At 43.7% G+C, this 22,839-nt stretch overlaps 1 protein-coding gene across 8 annotated transcripts in view; it reads right to left on the bottom strand.

Annotated features, from left to right (window-relative positions):
* Positions 1–22,839, bottom strand: part of UNC5D (unc-5 netrin receptor D) — a 930,366-nt gene that overhangs the window by 366,743 nt on the left and 540,784 nt on the right. For 5 of the 8 annotated variants that reach the window (XM_077263128.1, XM_077263129.1, XM_077263131.1 and 2 more), the window contains exon 7: positions 18,282–18,446. In XM_077263128.1, coding sequence (XP_077119243.1) covers positions 18,282–18,446 — 165 coding nt within the window. The remainder of the gene's footprint in view (positions 1–18,281; positions 18,447–22,839) is intronic. The other 3 variants (XM_077263130.1, XM_077263133.1, XM_077263134.1) reach the window with 1 other exon arrangement.

The raw sequence follows: 22,839 nt of genomic DNA, 5'->3' as shown, positions 1-22,839 counted from the left end.
AGATCGAGTAGGGTTTTGGGAAACCCGATTTTGTCCAGAGTCGAGTCGAGTGCAGTCGGCCGATTATCGCAAAAAGTCGGGGATCGACCGAAACACGAAACCCAATGCAAGTCAATGGGGAAGCATAGTCGGCAGTGAGTGGAGGCCAGGAAAACACCTACAGTGCCCATTTTAATGCCAAAAACATCCATTCTTGTTTCTGAAGCTTGCCAATCTTAATTAACTGTATAATAATAGTTGGGCATAGGGAATTGGGGGAAAGTTGTGGGGGGAGTAGGGCTGGCTCAAGTTTTTCGTGGGCCCAGGAAATGCGGACTACGTCACGGCGGTGTTGCAGGGAAAGGTAAGTATTTAAACGTTGCAAGTGCTGTGATCCTGAGCAAGCAGGGGGGGGCCCACTCGTTCGCATTGCCACTGGCACAGGGCCCCTCAAAGTACGGCGGTGTGTTTGCATGGCGGGGGCGCCTCCCACCAGCAGCGACACTTTTGCGTACTCTGAGGGGCCCTGTGCCAGTGACGTCGCCAACGAGTATGCCCCCCCACCTGATGAAGGAACCTGCACTTTCATCTGCACCTTCCTCTTTGTCCCTGTGTAAGGTGGTATAACATGCGGGAAGGGGAACCTTACTTTCAGCAGGGTCAGATTCTGGCTGTGTAGAGTACAAGGGGAATGTAGTGGTCTAGGTCAATGTACCAGCAGACTCATTTAGCAGTGGCTGGGCAATGGGCAGGATGAGGAGGAAACAGATATAGGGCCAAAGAATAAAGTAGGCTAAATGCAGTTCAAAATTGGTAACAGGACTAAACAGGCGGCATTGCTTTGTTCAGTGGAGTAGCAAACCCAAGAGCAGCAGACACTGTTTCAAGGGCCTAACCACACTAGTAGGCCAAATGCAGTTTAATATCTGATAGTATAGGGCGAAAGCCAGAATGTGGAAGCTCAGCTTTGTTCAGTTGAGGACAACACCAGGGAGGGGCAGACACCTTTAGTAGGCCGGAAAAGCCTATTGCATTTTTTAAAATGGTAATTTGGAGCAGAAGGTTGAAGCTCAGCTTTATTTAGTTGAGGACAACACCAGGCAGGGGCACACAGACAGACACCTTTAGTAGGCCGGAAAAGCCTATTGCATTTTTTAAAATGGTAATTTGGAGCAGAAGGTTGAAGCTCAGCTTTATTTAGTTGAGGGCAACACCAGGGAGGGGCAGAAGCCGTTAGTAGGCCCTAACCACCATTTTTTTTTTTTAAAACCACTTAATGAGAGCCGGAAGGTTGAAGCTCAGCTTTATTTAGTTGAGGACAACACCAGGCAGGGGCACACAGACAGACACCTTTAGTAGGCCGGAAAAGCCTATTGCATTTTTTAAAATGGTAATTTGGAGCAGAAGGAAGGTTGAAGCTCAGCTTTATTTAGTTGAGGACAACACCAGGCAGGGGCACACAGAGAGACACCTTTAGTAGGCCGGAAAAGCCTATTGCATTTTTTAAAATGGTAATTTGGAGCAGAAGGTTGAAGCTCAGCTTTATTTAGTTGAGGACAACACCAGGCAGGGGCACACAGACAGACACCTTTAGTAGGCCGGAAAAGCCTATTGCATTTTTTAAAAATGGTAATTTGGAGCAGAAGGTTGAAGCTCAGCTTTATTTAGTTGAGGACAACACCAGGCAGGGGCACACAGACAGACACCTTTAGTAGGCCGGAAAAGCCTATTGCATTTTTTAAAATGGTAATTTGGAGCAGAAGGTTGAAGCTCAGCTTTATTTAGTTGAGGGCAACACCAGGGAGGGGCAGAAGCCGTTAGTAGGCCCTAACCACCATTTTTTTTTTTTAAAACCACTTAATGAGAGCCGGAAGGTTGAAGCTCAGCTTTATTTAGTTGAGGACAACACCAGGCAGGGGCACACAGACAGACACCTTTAGTAGGCCGGAAAAGCCTATTGCATTTTTTAAAATGGTAATTTGGAGCAGAAGGAAGGTTGAAGCTCAGCTTTATTTAGTTGAGGACAACACCAGGCAGGGGCACACAGACAGACACCTTTAGTAGGCCGGAAAAGCCTATTGCATTTTTTAAAATGGTAATTTGGAGCAGAAGGTTGAAGCTCAGCTTTATTTAGTTGAGGACAACACCAGGCAGGGGCACACAGACAGACACCTTTAGTAGGCCGGAAAAGCCTATTGCATTTTTTAAAATGGTAATTTGGAGCAGAAGGTTGAAGCTCAGCTTTATTTAGTTGAGGACAACACCAGGCAGGGGCACACAGACAGACACCTTTAGTAGGCCGGAAAAGCCTATTGCATTTTTTAAAATGGTAATTTGGAGCAGAAGGTTGAAGCTCAGCTTTATTTAGTTGAGGACAACACCAGGCAGGGGCACACAGACAGACACCTTTAGTAGGCCGGAAAAGCCTATTGCATTTTTTAAAATGGTAATTTGGAGCAGAAGGTTGAAGCTCAGCTTTATTTAGTTGAGGACAACACCAGGCAGGGGCACACAGACAGACACCTTTAGTAGGCCGGAAAAGCCTATTGCATTTTTTAAAATGGTAATTTGGAGCAGAAGGTTGAAGCTCAGCTTTATTTAGTTGAGGGCAACACCAGGGAGGGGCAGAAGCCGTTAGTAGGCCCTAACCACCATTTTTTTTTTAAAAAACCACTTAATGAGAGCCGGAAGGTTGAAGCTCAGCTTTATTTAGTTGAGGACAACACCAGGCAGGGGCACACAGACAGACACCTTTAGTAGGCCGGAAAAGCCTATTGCATTTTTTAAAATGGTAATTTGGAGCAGAAGGTTGAAGCTCAGCTTTATTTAGTTGAGGGCAACACCAGGGAGGGGCAGACAGACAGACACCTTTAGTAGGCCGGAAAAGCCTATTGCATTTTTTAAAATGGTAATTTGGAGCAGAAGGTTGAAGCTCAGCTTTATTTAGTTGAGGACAACACCAGGCAGGGGCACACAGACAGACACCTTTAGTAGGCCGGAAAAGCCTATTGCATTTTTTAAAATGGTAATTTGGAGCAGAAGGTTGAAGCTCAGCTTTATTTAGTTGAGGACAACACCAGGCAGGGGCACACAGACAGACACCTTTAGTAGGCCGGAAAAGCCTATTGCATTTTTTAAAATGGTAATTTGGAGCAGAAGGTTGAAGCTCAGCTTTATTTAGTTGAGGACAGCACCAGGCAGGGGCACACAGACAGACACCTTTAGTAGGCCGGAAAAGCCTATTGCATTTTTTAAAATGGTAATTTGGAGCAGAAGGTTGAAGCTCAGCTTTATTTAGTTGAGGACAACACCAGGCAGGGGCACACAGACAGACACCTTTAGTAGGCCGGAAAAGCCTATTGCATTTTTTAAAATGGTAATTTGGAGCAGAAGGTTGAAGCTCAGCTTTATTTAGTTGAGGACAACACCAGGCAGGGGCACACAGACAGACACCTTTAGTAGGCCGGAAAAGCCTATTGCATTTTTTAAAATGGTAATTTGGAGCAGAAGGTTGAAGCTCAGCTTTATTTAGTTGAGGACAACACCAGGCAGGGGCACACAGACAGACACCTTTAGTAGGCCGGAAAAGCCTATTGCATTTTTTAAAATGGTAATTTGGAGCAGAAGGCTGAAGCTCAGCTTTATTTAGTTGAGGACAACACCAGGCAGGGGCACACAGACAGACACCTTTAGTAGGCCGGAAAAGCCTATTGCATTTTTTAAAATGGTAATTTGGAGCAGAAGGTTGAAGCTCAGCTTTATTTAGTTGAGGACAACACCAGGCAGGGGCACACAGACAGACACCTTTAGTAGGCCGGAAAAGCCTATTGCATTTTTTAAAATGGTAATTTGGAGCAGAAGGTTGAAGCTCAGCTTTATTTAGTTGAGGACAACACCAGGCAGGGGCACACAGACAGACACCTTTAGTAGGCCGGAAAAGCCTATTGCATTTTTTAAAATGGTAATTTGGAGCAGAAGGTTGAAGCTCAGCTTTATTTAGTTGAGGGCAACACCAGGGAGGGGCAGAAGCCGTTAGTAGGCCCTAACCACCATTTATTTTTTTTAAAACCACTTAATGAGAGCCGGAAGGTTGAAGCTCAGCTTTATTTAGTTGAGGACAACACCAGGCAGGGGCACACAGACAGACACCTTTAGTAGGCTGGAAAAGCCTATTGCATTTTTTAAAATGGTAATTTGGAGCAGAAGGTTGAAGCTCAGCTTTATTTAGTTGAGGGCAACACCAGGGAGGGGCAGAAGCCGTTAGTAGGCCCTAACCAAAGTTGAAGGCCAAATGCAGTTTAATTTCTGATACTATAGGCCGAAAGCCAGAAGGTGGAAGCTCCGATTTAGACAGTGGAGGACAATTTGAATTAGGGACTGCAGACAGACTTAGTAGGCTGTCCCCTGTGGACCATGCATCCACCACATTAACCCATTGCGCCGTAATGGACACGTAATCTTCCGTGGCCATGCCTACAGGTCCATGCGTCTGTTGTCAGGTGCACCTTTGTACTCACAGATTGCCAGAGTGCATGGACAATGCGGTCTTCTACATGCTGGTGGAGGGTTGGGATGGCTTTTCTCGCAAAAGAAGTGTCGACTGGTTAGCTTGTAGCGTGGTACAGCGTAGTCCAACATGGCCTTATTAATAGTAAATAAAATATATAACTAGGCTCTATGAACTTTTAAATAGGTTCCAGGGGTACACGGGCAGCATTGGTGTGGTCAGTGGAGGAGTATTGCAAGTAGGGGCTGCAGACAGGCTATCAAAGGCCTAAAATAACAAACAGTAGGCAGTCATGGCAGTTTTACATCGGTTACATGGATACACAGGCAGGCACTCCAGGCAGCATTGTGGTCAGTGGAGGAGTATTGCAAGTAGGGGCCGCAGACAGGCTATCAAAGGCCTAAAATAGCAAACAATAGCTCATTGCAGTTTTACAGCGGTTACATGGATAGACGGGCAGGCAGCTTGGTGGTGAGTGGAGGAGTATTTAAAGTAGGGACCGCAGACAGGCTATCAAAGGCCTAACATAACAAACAATAGGCTCATGGCAGTTTTACAGCGGTTACATGGATACACGGGCAGGCAGCTTGGTGGTCAGTGGAGGAGTATTTAAAGTAGGGACCGCAGACAGGCTTCAAAGGCCTAACATAAAAAAATGGGCTGGCTGTAGGCACTTTATAATTGGTTCCAGGGGTACACGGGCAGCAGTGGTCTGGCCAGTGGAGGACTAGTGGAAGGAGGGACCGCAGACAGGCTTCAAAGGCCTAACATAAAAAAATGGGCTGGCTGTAGGCACTTTATAATTGGTTCCAGGGGTACACGGGCAGCAGTGGTCTGGCCAGTGGAGGACTAGTGGAAGGAGGGACCGCAGACAGGCTTCAAAGGCCTAAAATAACAAACAATAGGCTCATGGCAGTTTTACAGCGGTTACATGGATACACGGGCAGCTTGGTGGTGAGTGGAGGAGTAGTGCAAGGAGTGTCTGTCCCAGTACTCCCAAAATATAAATAGATGTCAATGTCTCGCAAAACAACCAAAACAAAAAAAAAGGTGGCATACTTAGGTACAGGGGTGGGCTCATCTGCTGAGTTTCTGACATAGTAATTTGGCAGTAACTATTTAATGGTGCCAATATAGGACACAGACACAGACTACTTTAAGTTGCATCATAGATGTCTACAAATTTGTATTGTCAGTGCCAGACATTGAATGATGTCAGCGAATAGACTAAAGATTGGTGGAGCTGTGCGACATAATTTTGCATGTGGTAGAGCACATTTTGAGCTGGGGTAGGGGGGAACTCTCTAGAGGCCGGCGGGACCGCCCCAGGGCCCCTCATGTTACAACGGTGTGTCTGACGTTGGGTGCGCACCACCACCGCCAGAGACACTACATTGTACTATGAGGGACCCAGTAGCAATGCCGTCAACCAAAAGCGAGCACACCCACCTCTTCAGACAAACAGCAGTCTCACGGGTGCTTGCGCCAAGTCGCGATACCATGGCCCCGTGTGGGGAGTTTGGCCATTTAGGGAGGTGTAAACATGTCGTATGCTGTACAATCAGCTGCAGCAAATTAGACATTAGAAAAGTAATTCACAGGCAAGAGCCTTTCATAGGAAAGCTAGGTGTCGGCCGGGCAAGGTGGGGCAAAAGATTTCGAAATCCAGTTGTGGTTCATTTTAATGAATGTTAGATCGTCAACATTTTGGGTAGCCAGACGAGTCCTTTTTTCGGTTAATATTGAACTTGCAGCACTGAATACTCTTTCTGATAGGACACTTGCTGCCGGGCAAGCAAGCTCCTGCAATGCATATTCTGCCAATTCAGGCCAGGTGTCTAATTTTGATGCCCAGTAATCAAATGGGAATGACGGTTGAGGGAGAACATCGATAAGGGATGAAAAATAGTTAGTAACCATACTGGACAAATGTTGTCTCCTGTCACTTTCAATTGATGCAGCAGTACCTGTCCTGTCTGCGGTCATAGCAAAATCACTCCACAACCTGGTCAGAAAACCCCTCTGTCCAACGCCACTTCTGATGTGTGCACCCCTAACACTCCTAGTCTGCTGCCCCCTGGAGCTCGTGTGAGAACGATCACGTGCGCTGTGTGCTGGGAATGCCTGAAGCAAACGGTCAACAAGAGTTGATTGTTTGGTTGCTAATATTAGTTCCAAGTTCTCATGTGGCATAATATTTTGCAATTTGCCTTTATAGCGTGGATCAAGGAGGCAGGCCAACCAGTAATCGTCATCGTTCATCATTTTCGTAATGCGTGTGTCCCTTTTTAGGATACGTAAGGCATAATCCGCCATGTGGGCCAAAGTTCCAGTTGTCAAATCTCCGGTTGTGATTGGTTGAGGGGCAGTTGCAGGCAAATCTACGTCACTTGTGTCCCTCAAAAAAACAGAACCCGGCCGTGACACGCAACCAATTTCCTGTGCCCCCGGGGAAGGTTCGGCATTAAAAATATACTCATCCCCATCATCCTCCTCGTCCTCCACCTCCTCTTCGCCCGCTACCTCGTCCTGTACACTGCCCTGACCAGACAATGGCTGACTGTCATCAAGGCTTTCCTCTTCCTCTGGTGCAGACGCCTGCTCCTTTATGTGCGTCAAACTTTGCATCAGCAGACGCATTAGGGGGATGCTCATGCTTATTACGGCGTTGTCTGCACTAACCAGCCGTGTGCATTCCTCAAAACACTGAAGGACTTGACACATGTCTTGTATCTTAGACCACTGCACACCTGACAACTCCATGTCTGCCATCCTACTGCCTGCCCGTGTATCCTCCCACAAATAAATAACAGCACGCCTCTGTTTGCACAGTCTCTGAAGCATGTGCAGTGTTGAGTTCCACCTTGTTGCAACGTCTATGATTAGGCGATGCTGGGGAAGGTTCAAAGACCGCTGATAGGTCTGCATACGGCTGGCGTGTACAGGCGAACGTCGGATATGTGAGCAAAGTGCACGCACTTTGAGGAGCAGGTCGGAGAACCCAGGATAAGTTTTCAATAAGCACTGCACCACCAGGTTTAAGGTGTGAGCCAGGCAAGGAATGTGTTTCAGTTGGGAAAGGGAGATGGCAGCCATGAAATTCCTTCCGTTATCACTCACTACCTTGCCTGCCTCAAGATCTACTGTGCCCAGCCACGACTGCGTTTCTTGTTGCAAGAACTCGGACAGAACTTCCGCGGTGTGTCTGTTGTCGCCCAAGCACTTCATAGCCAATACAGCCTGCTGACGCTTGGCAGTAGCTGGCCCATAATGGGACAACTGGTGTGCAACAGTGTCATCTGCCGATGGAGTGGTTGGCAGACTGCGTTCTGTGGAAGAGCTGTAGCTTCTGCAGGAGGACGAGGAGGAGGAGGAGGAGGGGGTGCGAACACCTACAGCCAACTGTTTCCTAGACCGTGGGCTAGGCACAACTGTCCCTAAATTGATGTCGCCTGTGGACCCTGCATCCACCACATTCACCCAGTGTGCCGTGATGGACACATAACGTCCCTGGCCATGCCTACTGGTCCATGCATCTGTAGTCAGGTGCACCTTTGTACTCACAGATTGCCTGAGTGCATGGACGATGCGCTGTTTAACATGCTGGTGCAGGGCTGGGATGGCTTTTCTGGAAAAAAAGTGTCGACTGGGTAGCTCGTATCGTGGTTCAGCGTACTCCATCAGGGCTTTGAAAGCTTCGCTTTCAACTAACCGGTAGGGCATCATCTCTAACGAGATTAGTCTAGCTATGTGGGCGTTAAAACCCTGTGTACGCGGATGCGAGGATAAGTACTTCCTTTTTCTAACCAGAGTCTCATGTAGGGTGAGCTGGACTGGAGAGCTGGAGATCGTGGAACTTTCGGGTGTGCCGGTGTACATGGCAGACTGAGAGACGGTTGGAGACGGTATTGTTTCCGCCGGTGCCCTAGATGCAATATTTCCTCCTACAAAACTGGTGATTCCCTGACCCTGACTGCTTTTGGCTGGCAAACAAACCTGCACAGATACTGCCGGTGGTGCGGAAAATGGTGGCCTTACAGTGACGGAAGGGATGTTGCGTTGCTGACTAGCTTCATTGGCCGAGGGTGCTACAACCTTGAGGGACGTTTGGTAGTTAGTCCAGGCTTGAAAATGCATGGTGGTTAAGTGTCTATGCATGCAACTAGTATTTAGACTTTTCAGATTCTGACCTCTGCTTAAGCTAGTTGAACATTTTTGACAGATGACTTTGCGCTGATCAGTTGGATGTTGTTTAAAAAAATGCCAGACTGCACTCTTCCTAGACTCGGATCCCTTTTCAGGGATTGCAGACTGAGCTTTAACCGGATGGCAACGCTGTGCTCCAACAGGTTTTGGCTTTGACACGCGTTTTGGGCCAGATACGGGCCCGGCAGATGGAACCTGTTGCGATGTTGATGCCTGCTGCGGCCCCTCCTCCACCTCCGCTTCTGAACTACTGCCGCCTGCACCCTGTTCCCCCAATGGCTGCCAATCGGGGTCAATAACTGGGTCATCTATTACCTCCTCTTCGAGCTCGTGTGCAACTTCGTCTGTGTCACTGTGTCGGTCGGTGGTATAGCGTTCGTGGCGGGGCAACATAGTCTCATCAGGGTCTGATTGTGGATCTGTACCCTGAGAGGGCAATGTGGTGGTCTGAGTCAAAGGAGCAGCATAGTACTCTGGCTGTGGCTGTGCATCAGTGCACTCCATGTCAGAATATACTTGTAATGGGCATGGCCTGTTAAATGTTTCACTTTCTAAGCCAGGGACGGTATGTGTAAAGAGCTCCATGGAGTGACCCGTTGTGTCGCCTGCTGCATCCTTCTCTCTTGTTGTAGTTTTTGCTGAGGAGGACAAGGAAGCGACTTGTCCCTGACCGTGAACATCCACAAGCGACGCGCTGCTTTTACATTTACCAGTTTCGGAAGAGGAGGCAAAAGAGCTAGAGGCTGAGTCTGCAATGTAAGCCAAAACTTGCTGTTGCTGCTCCGCCTTTAAAAGCGGTTTTCCTACTCCCAGAAAAGAGAGCGTTCGAGGCCTTGTGTAGCCTGACGACGAAACTGGCTCCACAGCTCCAGACTTAGGTGGAATATTTTTATCCCCACGACCACCTGATGCTCCACTACCACTACCATCATTACCAGCTGACAATGAACGCCCACGACGACCTCTTGCACCAGACTTCCTCATTGTTTTAAAATCTTAACCAAAGTAACTTTATTTGTTGCTGTCAAACAACTTACACGGTGAGCTATAACTTCAGTATGATTTCAATATCCCTTAACAGGTTGGTGAGACCACAAGGAAAATCAGGCACAATGTTACACACTCTGTTTTCTGTGGCACAAAATCACAGAGATGACACACACGCAGGACTGTCACTCAAGCACTAATGTCAATATTAATCTCCCACCTAATTTATTTATTTTTTTTTCTCAGGGAGACTTTAGAAACCAAATAATATTAAAAAAAAAAAAAAAAAAAAAAAAGGCTTTCTATGGCCCACAATTAGAGAGAGAGAGGTGGCACACCCAGGAGTCAAGACTGGCACACAAGCTGAAAGGGCAATATTACTCTCCCACTGTTTTTTTAAGTTTTTTTTTTTATTTCAGGGAGACTTTAGAAACCAAATAATATTAAAAAAAAAAAAAAAAAAAAAATAGGCTTTCTATAGCCCACTGAATGAGAGAGAGAGGTGGCACACCCAGGAGTCAAGACTGGCACACAAGCTGAAAGGGCAATATTACTCTCCCACTGTTTTTTTATGTTTTTTTTTTTTTTTTCAGGGAGACTTTAGAAACCAAATAATAAGAAAAAAAATAAATAAATAAATAGGCTTTCTATAGCCCACTGAATGAGAGATAGCACACACAGCAGTGGCACACAAGCCCTGACTGAGGCCAATATTTTTCTCCCACTGATTGATGTAGTGTTTTTGTGTTGAGGTAGATTTTAGAACACAAATCAAGGAGAAAAAAAAAAAAATGCTTTCTATGGCCCACTGAATGAGAGAGAGGTGGCACACCCAGGAGTCAAGACTGGCACACAAGCTGAAAGGGCAATATTACTCTCCCACTGTTTTTTTATGTATTTTTTGTTTTTTAAGGGAGACTTTAGAAACCCAATAATATTTAAAAAAAAAAATAAATAGGCTTTCTATGGCCCACTGAATGAGAGGGAGAGAGGTGGCACACCCAGGAGTCAAGACTGGCACACAAGCTGAAAGGGCAATATTACTCTCCCACTGTTTTTTTATGTTTTTTTTTTTTTTTCAGGGAGACTTTAGAAACCAAATAATATTAAAAAAACCAAAAAAAAAAATAGCCTTTCTATGGCCCACTGAATGAGAGAGAGAGGTGGCACACCCAGGAGTCAAGACTGGCACACAAGCTGAAAGGGCAATATTACTCTCCCACTGTTTTTTTTATGTATTTTTTGTTTTTTAAGGGAGACTTTAGAAACCCAATAATATTTAAAAAAAAAAATAAATAGGCTTTCTCTGGCCCACTGAATGAGAGGGAGAGAGGTGGCACACCCAGGAGTCAAGACTGGCACACAAGCTGAAAGGGCAATATTACTCTCCCACTGTTTTTTTATGTTTTTTTTTTTTTTTTCAGGGAGACTTTAGAAACCAAATAATAAGAAAAAAAATAAATAAATAAATAGGCTTTCTATAGCCCACTGAATGAGAGATAGCACACACAGCAGTGGCACACAAGCCCTGACTGAGGCCAATATTTTTCTCCCACTGATTGATGTAGTGTTTTTGTGTTGAGGTAGATTTTAGAACACAAATCAAGGAAAAAAAAAAAATGCTTTCTATGGCCCACTGAATGAGAGAGAGGTGGCACACCCAGGAGTCAAGACTGGCACACAAGCTGAAAGGGCAATATTACTCTCCCACCGTTTTTTTATGTTTTTTTTTTTTTTTTTAAGGGAGACTTTAGAAACCCAATAATATTTTTTTTAAAAAATAAATAGGCTTTCTATGGCCCACTGAATGAGAGAGAGAGGTGGCACACCCAGGAGTCAAGACTGGCACACAAGCTGAAAGGGCAATATTACTCTCCCACTGTTTTTTTATGTATTTTTTGTTTTTTAAGGGAGACTTTAGAAACCCAATAATATTTAAAAAAAAAAATAAATAGGCTTTCTATGGCCCACTGAATGAGAGGGAGAGAGGTGGCACACCCAGGAGTCAAGACTGGCACACAAGCTGAAAGGGCAATATTACTCTCCCACTGTTTTTTTATGTTTTTTTTTTTTTTTCAGGGAGACTTTAGAAACCAAATAATATTAAAAAAACAAAAAAAAAATAGCCTTTCTATGGCCCACTGAATGAGAGAGAGAGGTGGCACACCCAGGAGTCAAGACTGGCACACAAGCTGAAAGGGCAATATTACTCTCCCACTGTTTTTTTATGTTTTTTTTTTTTCAGGGAGACTTTAGAAACCAAATAATAAGAAAAAAAATAAATAAATAAATAGGCTTTCTATAGCCCACTGAATGAGAGATAGCACACACAGCAGTGGCACACAAGCCCTGACTGAGGCCAATATTTTTCTCCCACTGATTGATGTAGTGTTTTTGTGTTGAGGTAGATTTTAGAACACAAATCAAGGAAAAAAAAAATGCTTTCTATGGCCCACTGAATGAGAGAGAGGTGGCACACCCAGGAGTCAAGACTGGCACACAAGCTGAAAGGGCAATATTACTCTCCCACTGTTTTTTTTATGTATTTTTTGTTTTTTAAGGGAGACTTTAGAAACCCAATAATATTTAAAAAAATAAATAAATAGGCTTTCTATGGCCCACTGAATGAGAGGGAGAGAGGTGGCACACCCAGGAGTCAAGACTGGCACACAAGCTGAAAGGGCAATATTACTCTCCCACTGTTTTTTTATGTTTTTTTTTTTTTTTCAGGGAGACTTTAGAAACCAAATAATATTAAAAAAACAAAAAAAAAATAGCCTTTCTATGGCCCACTGAATGAGAGAGAGAGGTGGCACACCCAGGAGTCAAGACTGGCACACAAGCTGAAAGGGCAATATTACTCTCCCACTGTTTTTTTATGTATTTTTTGTTTTTTAAGGGAGACTTTAGAAACCCAATAATATTTTTTTAAAAAATAAATAGGCTTTCTATGGCCCACTGAATGAGAGGGAGAGAGGTGGCACACCCAGGAGTCAAGCCTGGCACACAAGCTGAAAGGGCAATATTACTCTCCCACTGTTTTTTTTATGTATTTTTTGTTTTTTAAGGGAGACTTTAGAAACCCAATAATATTTAAAAAAAAAAATAGGCTTTCTATGGCCCACTGAATGAGAGGGAGAGAGGTGGCACACCCAGGAGTCAAGACTGGCACACAAGCTGAAAGGGCAATATTACTCTCCCACTGTTTTTTTATGTTTTTTTTTTTTTTCAGGGAGACTTTAGAAACCAAATAATATTAAAAAAAAACAAAAAAAAAATAGCCTTTCTATGGCCCACTGAATGAGAGAGAGAGGTGGCACACCCAGGAGTCAAGACTGGCACACAAGCTGAAAGGGCAATATTACTCTCCCACTGTTTTTTTATGTATTTTTTGTTTTTTAAGGGAGACTTTAGAAACCCAATAATATTTAAAAAAAAAAATAAATAGGCTTTCTATGGCCCACTGAATGAGAGGGAGAGAGGTGGCACACCCAGGAGTCAAGACTGGCACACAAGCTGAAAGGGCAATATTACTCTCCCACTGTTTTTTTATGTTTTTTTTTTTTTTTTCAGGGAGACTTTAGAAACCAAATAATATTAAAAAAACCAAAAAAAAAAATAGCCTTTCTATGGCCCACTGAATGAGAGAGAGAGGTGGCACACCCAGGAGTCAAGACTGGCACACAAGCTGAAAGGGCAATATTACTCTCCCACTGTTTTTTTAGGTTTTTTTTTTTTTCAGGGAGACTTTAGAAACCAAATAATATTAAAAAAAAAAAAAAAAAAATAGGCTTTCTATAGCCCACTGAATGAGAGATAGCACACACAGCAGTGGCACACAAGCCCTGACTGAGGCCAATATTTTTCTCCCACTGATTGATGTAGTGTTTTTGTGTTGAGGTAGAATTTAGAACACAAATCACGGAAAAAATAAATAGGCTTTCTATGGCCCACTCAGTGAGAGATGGCACACACAGGGATGGCACTGTAGCAGAAATGCCAATCTTAATCTCCCACAAAAAAAACAAAAAAAAAACAGGGACTGTCCTACAATTACTATCTCCCTGCAGTAATCTAAGCCAGGTATGGCAGGCAGCAATAGGAGTGGACTGATGCACAAATTAAATAAAAAGTGTGGACAAACAAAAAAGATAGCTGTGCAGAAAGGAAGGAACAAGAGGATATGTGCTTTGAAAAAAGTAGTTGGTTTCCACAGTGGCGTACACACAGCAATACAGCTATCACGGAGCCTTCTAGGGCAGCCCAATGAGCTACAGGGCTGAGGGGAAAAAAAAAAAAAAATAGCTTCCACAGTCCCTGCACACCGAAGGTGGTGTTGGACAGTGGAAATCGCTGCAGCACAAGCGGTTTGGTGGTTAGTGGACCCTGCCTAACGCTCTCCCTGCTTCTGACGAAGCGGCAGCAACCTGTCCCTAAGCTCAGATCAGCAGCAGTAAGATGGCGGTCGGCGGGAACGCCCCTTTATAGCCCCTGTGACGCCGCAGACAGCAAGCCAATCACTGCAATGCCCTTCTCTAAGATGGTGGGGACCAGGATCTATGTCATCACGCTGCCCACACTCTGCGTTCACCTTCATTGGCTGAGAAATGGCGCTTTTCGCGTCATTGAAACGCGACTTTGGCGCGAAAGTCGCGTACCGCATGGCCGACAAGCACAGGGGTCGGATCGGGTTTCATGAGACGCCGACTTAGCCAAAAGTCGGCGACTTTTGAAAATGATCGACCCGTTTCGCTCAACCCTACTTGTAACCACTCCCATAGATGGGAGGTGTGTGGTTAGTCAGACCTGCCCAGCTCTCCGACTAACCCTGTAACCTCCCTTTAAAGCTACACAATAATACTTGTGTGACTACAGATCCCAGAACAATGTTATCGGCTTACAGCACAGAGGATTATCCTCTGCGACACATTCCAGCCACTTACAATCATGCCGGACACTATCTTATTATCACCATTACACCTACATGTGTATCCGAAGGAGCACACGCAGCGCCCCCTAGCTATAATAGTGGTCACTGCATCACACCACACACATACAGATCTATAGATGCAGCATATAATATACATAGACCCCAATGTTTAAGGGAGATTATATACATGTAATATACAAAAAATTAACTAGGCGGGGCTGAATAATGAGGAAACGTATTTCAGACTTAAGATTTCCCTGCACTCATCTTAGCTTTCCTAAAAATCATACTTTGCCAGCATCAAGGACAAAAATGTAATTTCTTAAATTCTTTGAAACAATTGTCTTTCTCTGGAGGATAGGTGAATATGAAAGGTGAAAGCCTGACTTGTTATCGGTGTCATCCATTTTTGTGACAGAGCAAATGTTTTAATGCATCGGTCACCTGAATTATTCAAATACTTTCTGGCCAAAGTCTGACATCTATGATAAAGAACGAGTCGAACATTCGGTGGCAAAATTATATTTCAGTAAAAATCACTGCAAATCACTAAGAGGTTTTTTGTCAGTGGAGGAATGTGAAGTTTTTGTCTAAGCAGAAACAATTAATGAATTGAGGTGTGAACTATGCTGATTCATTCTCTTAAAGAGAAAAAATTATTAGAACTCTTCTTATACGTGACTCTAAATGTGAATTCAAGGGGATGTTTCAATGGAAACAAACCTAATCAGATGGCTTCTGTGACAACACAGCATTAATTCTTAATTATCCAGCATTCAGTAATCCAGGAGGCATAAACTCAATAATCCAGGAGGCATAAACTGTTATCTATATGTTGACTAATACATTGTTGTCACATGAATCTTAAACGTTGATTTTTTTTATATGTTTTGAATGGCTGATGCTTGCCTCTTACATAAGCTTCTACAGTTTATTGTCTGCTATCTTTGTAAGATAGTGATGCAGGGTCATTGAACAATGGATGCATGCCTAATATGTTGATTGACCATCCTGTGGGTCCTGTGGCTTGTTAACTTGCAAACATTGACTGATAAACTATAAATAATCAAACAATGTGGTTAACCTCATCTCCTCTTCCCCTTGACCTGAGGATGATGGCTTGAAGGCCAACAGTTGTGAGCTATAAAAAGGGCATATGCCTCTGTAACAAGCTACCCAAAGATCCCAGAGAACCAGAGACTCTTTACAAAACAACAGCAGGGAACACTCTACAGGACAGCAGCCATGGCATCATGGTTCCATCACGAGGGACACAGATTTGACATTCTACAAGATGTCAGCTTATGGGACCACAGTCCCGGCTGAAACAATACAGATCTGCTCCATTGACAACCACTGCACTCCTGGATACGTTTGGGGAAGCCAAGATTGGGACTCACCGGTCACATGGCTCCATGAAGATGTTCGTAGAAGCCAGGTTGTGATCCTCCAGTCACCTGGCCTTGTATCTCAATGCACTGTCAGCTTGCGAAGCTTGTCATTACCTCCTGTGTGTGTGGATCGCCCCCCAGGTTAGGGCAATGGGGTACTCGGCACCGGGTCCTTCAGTTCAGGGGATGTCATGGTGGCTGACCCGGTCCGTGGCCCTAGGGGGACATCCGTTTGATAGATGGGGAACAGTCTTTAAAGAGGAAATGTTCGTGATGCCACCTGTGGTATTCGGTTAGGGTGACCGACGCTGCTTAGGGGTCCGCTGGGGTGATGTTATGGCAGCAAGATGGTATACCTTCCCACAGGTGAAGTGTATCCCCAGGGCTTCCCAGAAGTGTAGGTGGTGATGGTGGATGATGTAAGGCACAGTGAAGAACGAGGACACAAGGTTGCAGTCTCTTTACCTTTACTGAAGACTTCAGCATCCACAGTCCAGGGCACAGACCACAGGGTAGGCAGAGTCCGGCCAGTCTGAAGGCAAATCCAGAGTCCCCTTATCCAGGTGGAAATCAGTAGCCTTCCTCTAGCGCCTGTGTGTTGTAGTACCTCCCTGCTGAGCTTCTTGGTATGGTCCTCACAACTGTTGATGGTGTTCTAGATGTTATGTCTTCCTCTCTGTCCCCCAGATGGTATGGATAGGACAAACCCATATGACTGATGGCCTGAGGCTTTTTACAGGGACCCTAGAGATGCCCCGACCCCCACAAGTTGCCACCGTGCCTCCTGGGTATAAGGTCGGACAGTCAACGTGGAATTGACTGACCTGCTGGTCTCTGGAGCAAGGTTTGGAGACGGTTGCTTCCTCGGTGTTCTGGCCACCGGCTTCTGCGCCTCAGAAGGAGGCAGCCTTTTACAGGGCAGAACTCCTTCTGGTTTTATCTCCTTGTGCTATGACTTTGTTTCTCACCCTCTACAACACAATTCTCTTTGTGTCCTTTCTTAGGATGCTGCCGCACGTGGGGCAGGCGCAGCTCCGTAGCCTTCTATCTAGGCCTCTGACAGGATCCCACCCCTGTCAGGGACCCTCTGTCTGCAGCTCCGATGTTCCTCCTTTCACCCTGTCTGCCTGACAGGTGTTGCCTGGACAAAGCCCAGTCAGCTTCTGACTCACTTTCTATCCAACCCACCAGTTTTACCTAATTGTGAGGAGTGCCCTAGTAGATAGGAGCAAGGCTCCCTGAGGTGGACTGGAGTGTGAAGTGTGGTGTATGGTTTGTGATACCTGGTAGGAAGATCTCCTTTATTGCCATCAGACGTAATATCACTCCCCCTGGTGGAAGAATGACATTACTGCAACGACCAGAACTCTGGGGTGCTGCATGTGCATGCCACAGGTGAGGGTAGTCGGCCCTGGAAGCTGTGAAGTTACAGTTTCTCTTATCTAGGCAATTCAGTGGAAGGGTGAGACTATGTAATTTTGCACCATCTTGGGTATTTTGTTGGAACTGTTCTATGTGTTATTTGCCTGTTTTGTGGTTCAATAAAGTATTGCCACACTGTTTCACCCTCATACTGTGTTCTCTGAGTAATATTATGCCCATGGTAAGAGGAGAGCTGGCGTTTGGTGAGATGAGCCCTGGTCCATTCGGTTTCAGGCTAGCGGAATAGAGTACCCGCTCACCCCCCTGTCTCCACAGCATCTGTTGAGGTAAGTGACTGATTGCCGAGAAGTAGCTGATTTTGCAAGGGAAGTTTTGTTTGACCAGATATGTTTCCCTGTAGTTGAAGTGTAGTATTATGAAGTGGTGATTCAGATGATATAGATGGTTCTAGTGCGCCATGGAGGAATCTGACCCGTACATTATCTGACTCATATATATTATCTGACACATCTGTATATTATCTGACCCATAGATATATTATCTGACTTGCATGTATATTATCTGACACATTTGTATATTATCTGACCCGTATATGTATTAATATACATACATGCCAGATATCTGACCCATAAGTGTATTATCTGACCCGTATATATATTATCTGACTTGTATGTATATTCTCTGACCCATATGTACATTATTGAAGCTGTTAAACTATAAAACGCTGCGGAATATGTTGGTGCTATATAAATAAAGATTATTATTATTTATCTGACCTGTATGTATATTCTCTGACCCATATGTACATTATTTGACCTGTATGTATATTATCTGACACATATCTATTATCAATTATATATTATATTATCAATAGTTCTTGAATGCTTGTGTTTCTCACCTTGAATGCACAATCCATCTGTGCAGTTTTCTGATTCTTGGCTCATCCCGTCGCATGGCTTTCCTCCATTCGTTGTAGCAGGTATTGTGCACTCTCTTTCATGCTGGTGTTCGCACTCTGAGCTACAGACAGACCAGTCACCCCACTCCTTCCATTGTCCTTCTACTAGAAACAGGAGGATGATTAAAATATACAAAATTCATCAAATATATAATAATAAATTATGTAAAAAGAAAACAAATATATAAATATATATACTGTACAACATATAGTACATCATAACACTGTACATAAATAGCACTATGTAGCACAATTTTTGTTCCTGTCTACACCAAGTGTAATATTTCAACTGCTTATGTTTAAAGACTATGGAAAAACGATTTCATTCAGCACAAACTTTGATTTTATGACCACAGGCCAGAAAAAATTCCGAATATATTGTGTCAAAAAAAGGAAATTACACTATAACAGATTTTTATTTATTTTTTGTTCCTAGGTCCAAAGTGTGTTTTCCTAACCTGTTATGCCTAAAACAAGCAGAAAATAGTTGTTCCACAAAAACTTTGTCTGTTTTCAGGAAAATTCTCTATTCATATTCAATACTGAGTAGTCTTCATTGTCCTGATCACAGAAGCAAAGTTTTTGTGGAACAACAACTATTTTCTATTTATTTTAGGCATATCGGGTTAAGAGAACACACTTTGGACCCAGGAACAAAAAAAAAAATTAACATTTGTTATAGTGTAATTCATCCAATACTACAGTAGATATGTAACTATGGCTCAATAAGAAATTATATTAAATCTCTAAACTAAGAGGACCATATCATTTAGCTGGGACATATAAACAGATGATAATTAATTGACAATAAGAAACATAACCATAACCACATAACGTATACTAAATTGCATAGTGACCCATCAGAAACACCATCACACAGCTCCTGCAGCCTGACCTCACACTCCACCTGATGTACTTAGCTTTAAAACCTTTGTCAGAATGGCAGTACAATCCTTTTTGGAAGTGGTTTCTCTAGATATTAAAATGAGCATTTTATGAGTTTAATTACAAGTGGACAAATAAAAAGTTCCTTTTTGTATCAGGCAGGAAAATTTTCAAAACGTATAAAGGAATAAGAGGTCTCTTTATGTATTGTGAAACCCGGTGACATATCCACTTTAATAGCAAAATGATCAAAAATGATCTTGAAGTGGTGGTCCACCCAAAATAATTATGGATAAATAACAGAGATGAGCGCTGCTCTGGCCCGCTGTCCAGTCCGGTCCTCTACAGCAGCCGGTCTTCACTTGTATGAATCCTATGCACCTCGGACGCTTGGTAGGTCCTGTGATGTTGATGTCACAGTGTGGCACATCATGATATGCGGTTAGTCCTAAGGGTTAGATTTTATGTGACATCATGATGTTATGGGCCATTTTGTGGTGCCTGATAAAGACCAGATAGGTTGAAACGTCATTAACTACTTGTATAGAGCAATAAAAGACTTTGTATTTTTGGAATCTTCTTGTAGTGGGCTGTATTTACCAAACTCTTTTACAACATGAAGTTAGTCCTAAGGGTTAGATTTGGTGTGACTTCATGATGTTGTGGGACATTTTCTGGAGCTTGATAAAGACCAAATTGGTCAAAACTTTGATATTGACTACTTGTATGGAGAAATAAAAGACTTTTGTACTTTTGGAATCTCAACGAAGAGCATAGTCATTATCGCATACTTTTATGATATGACATTAATCCTAAGGGATAGATTATACTTGACATCATGATGTTGTGGGGCCTAGTATGCAGCATTTGTGCCAAGGTTGCCAGGTGCAGAAGTAAATACTGGCTCTCATGAAGGACCAGACCGGACCCCTGGACCAGGGCAATGCAAATCAATTTACATATGTCAAATAAATGAGCATCACGGAGGTTGTTTTGTAACTTCCTTATATATTTCAATTCCACTGGGTACCCTTATAGTCAATAGCGCTACTCTATGTCAAGCACACGAGTGGAAACAAAACGGCAGGGACTAGGGAGGTTATCTGAGAGTCAGGGGAACCTGAATGGACTAAATCTATGAAGACAGAAGCCATTGCAGCCCTTTACCTCACTACGATATTGACCAGGAGAAATAACTTTACACTAATTCATGACTAATGTGCAGACAAATAATTACCATGCATGCTAGGTATAAACCTCTCGCTCACTACCATCGTAGTTAATGGTAATGATAAAACAGGTAAAAGGTGTTGACAGCCAGGGCATGACAGAAATGACCCGTGGCTCACTATGTCTTTTTCCATCTACAGTGAAAATCATCTGTTCCATTGATATAATGGCCCTAACAGATGACATCGGGGACCAATGACAGCATCTCATAATAACAGGAGCTATAGTGCTCATTATCTGGTGCAAATACTATGGCTTTCAAAAATACAGGTATTCAAGCTATTGTATACTATACGACACTAAATGAGATAACGGCTATCTCTGCTTTATTTCCTAATTCCTTTATGCCAAGAAAAAAAAAAATCAAAGATATATTTTGATAATATATAAAGTGCCCATTCACGTCCAGAACAAACTAATTCTGTGTTTATTTTAGTCGAGAAATGACTGCAAATGAATTGACCCCATCATGTCACCAGAGATCTCTGCATTCTCCGATGGAGTCTAGAACTGTGATACTCCTTTCTTGGGGTATCTACTGTCCATGGAGCACAGTGTGCATGTGTATTATCAGGAGAGTGATTTTTTTTAAGGATTTAACTTGTAATTGAGGTCTTCTACTCATTTGGGTGATGTCATTCTAAATGTTAGCTCATCATTGCGGGTCTCCGTAGCTGAGTGTTCTATGATCAGATGTGAACTGTCTTTTGAGGAGGGATTGTCCTTATAGGATATAATATTTGTGCCTGTTCTTAGAATACATCTTCAATGTATGATTGGTGGGAATCTAAGGGTATGTGCACATCAGGTTTTAACTGTGTTTCTTCCCCCACACGTTTTTTAAATGAAAATATAACATTTTACTGTCGTAGCAAAGCGAATGAGATTTCTAAAATCTCATGCACGTGTTACTTATTTTTCCCTTGCAGATTTGAAGCAGTTTCACATCTGTGGTACGTGAATTCTTTCAGGGTTTTTTGTAGCAATTTCACTCTAATAACCAGGAAAAATGCTTAAAAATGCATGTAAAATCATGACAAAAGTGCACGTTTTTATGGAGAATTTTCCTGCCAAGAGTCACATTTTTGATGCAGAAATGTCTGCAGTAAATACTTTACGTGTACACATGCTCTAATAATGAATTAGTGAAATGCAAACTTAAAATCTTAAATGTCCTTAATAGTGATGAGCGAGTATACTCGTTGCTCTGGTTTTCCCGAACACGCTCGGGTGGTCTCCGAGTATTTGTAACTGCTCGGAGATTTAGTTTTCATTGCCTCAGCTGCATGATTTACAGCTGATAGATAGCTTGAATACATGTGGGGATTCCCTAGCAACCAGGCAACCCCCACATGTACTCAGGCTGGCAGGCAGCCCTAAATCATGCAGCTGCATCAACAAAAACTAAATCTCAGAGCAGTTACAAATACTCGGAGACCACCTGAGCGTGTTCGGGAAAACCCGAGTGTAACAACTCTGCTGGCATCACTACATGGCCTCCCATCCCTCACACACCATCTTACTCAATGCTCCATGTCATGTTGTGTTCTGTCTGATGCCCTCTCCATATTCTGTGCCTCTGCTCTCTGCATGCTTCCTGGCTGTGTGCATAGGGGGGTGGCACCATAACTCTCTGGTTCTTATGGAGTCAGGGCGCACCTGTCTAATCTGTTCCTGACCAACTACCGAGAGGCCTCCAGTATTTAGGGCAGCTCCACCCTGTGGACTGGGCCTGTGAAATGTCTAAACTCAGTTAGTGTCTAGCTTCTGAGTTGCCAGGCCTTGCTTTGTGTTCCTCCTTCTCTGGAGGTTTGTTATGGTTCTCAATGGCAAGAGAACATAGCCCAGCAAACATAAGAACTAGCTCTTGGAAGGATGGAAACTAAACTGACCATGAACTAAACCTGCCGCACAACTAACAGTAGCCGGGTAGCGTAGCCTGCGTTTTATCCCTAGACGCCCAGCGCCGGCCGGAGGACTAACTAATCCTGGCAGAGGAAAATATAGTCCTGGCTCACCTCTAGAGAAATTTCCCCGAAAGGCAGACAGAGGCCCCCACAAATATTGGCGGTGATTTTAGATGAAATGACAAACGTAGTATGAAAATAGGTTTAGCAAAATTGAGGTCCGCTTACTAGATAGCAGGAAGACAGAAAGGGCACTTTCATGGTCAGCTGAAAACCCTATAAAAACACCATCCTGAAATTACTTTAAGACTCTAGTATTAACTCATAACATCAGAGTGGCAATTTCAGATCACAAGAGCTTTCCAGACACAGAAACGAAACTACAGCTGTGAACTGGAACAAAATGCAAAAACAAACAAGGACTAAAGTCCAACTTAGCTGGGAGTTGTCTAGCAGCAGGAACATGCACAGAAAGG

This window comes from Ranitomeya variabilis, chromosome 5 (genome assembly GCF_051348905.1).
Source record: "Ranitomeya variabilis isolate aRanVar5 chromosome 5, aRanVar5.hap1, whole genome shotgun sequence".
NCBI classification, from domain to species: Eukaryota; Metazoa; Chordata; class Amphibia; order Anura; family Dendrobatidae; genus Ranitomeya; species Ranitomeya variabilis.
Note: the sequence above shows the minus strand (reverse complement) of the source record. Positions and strands in the feature narration are given on the sequence as shown.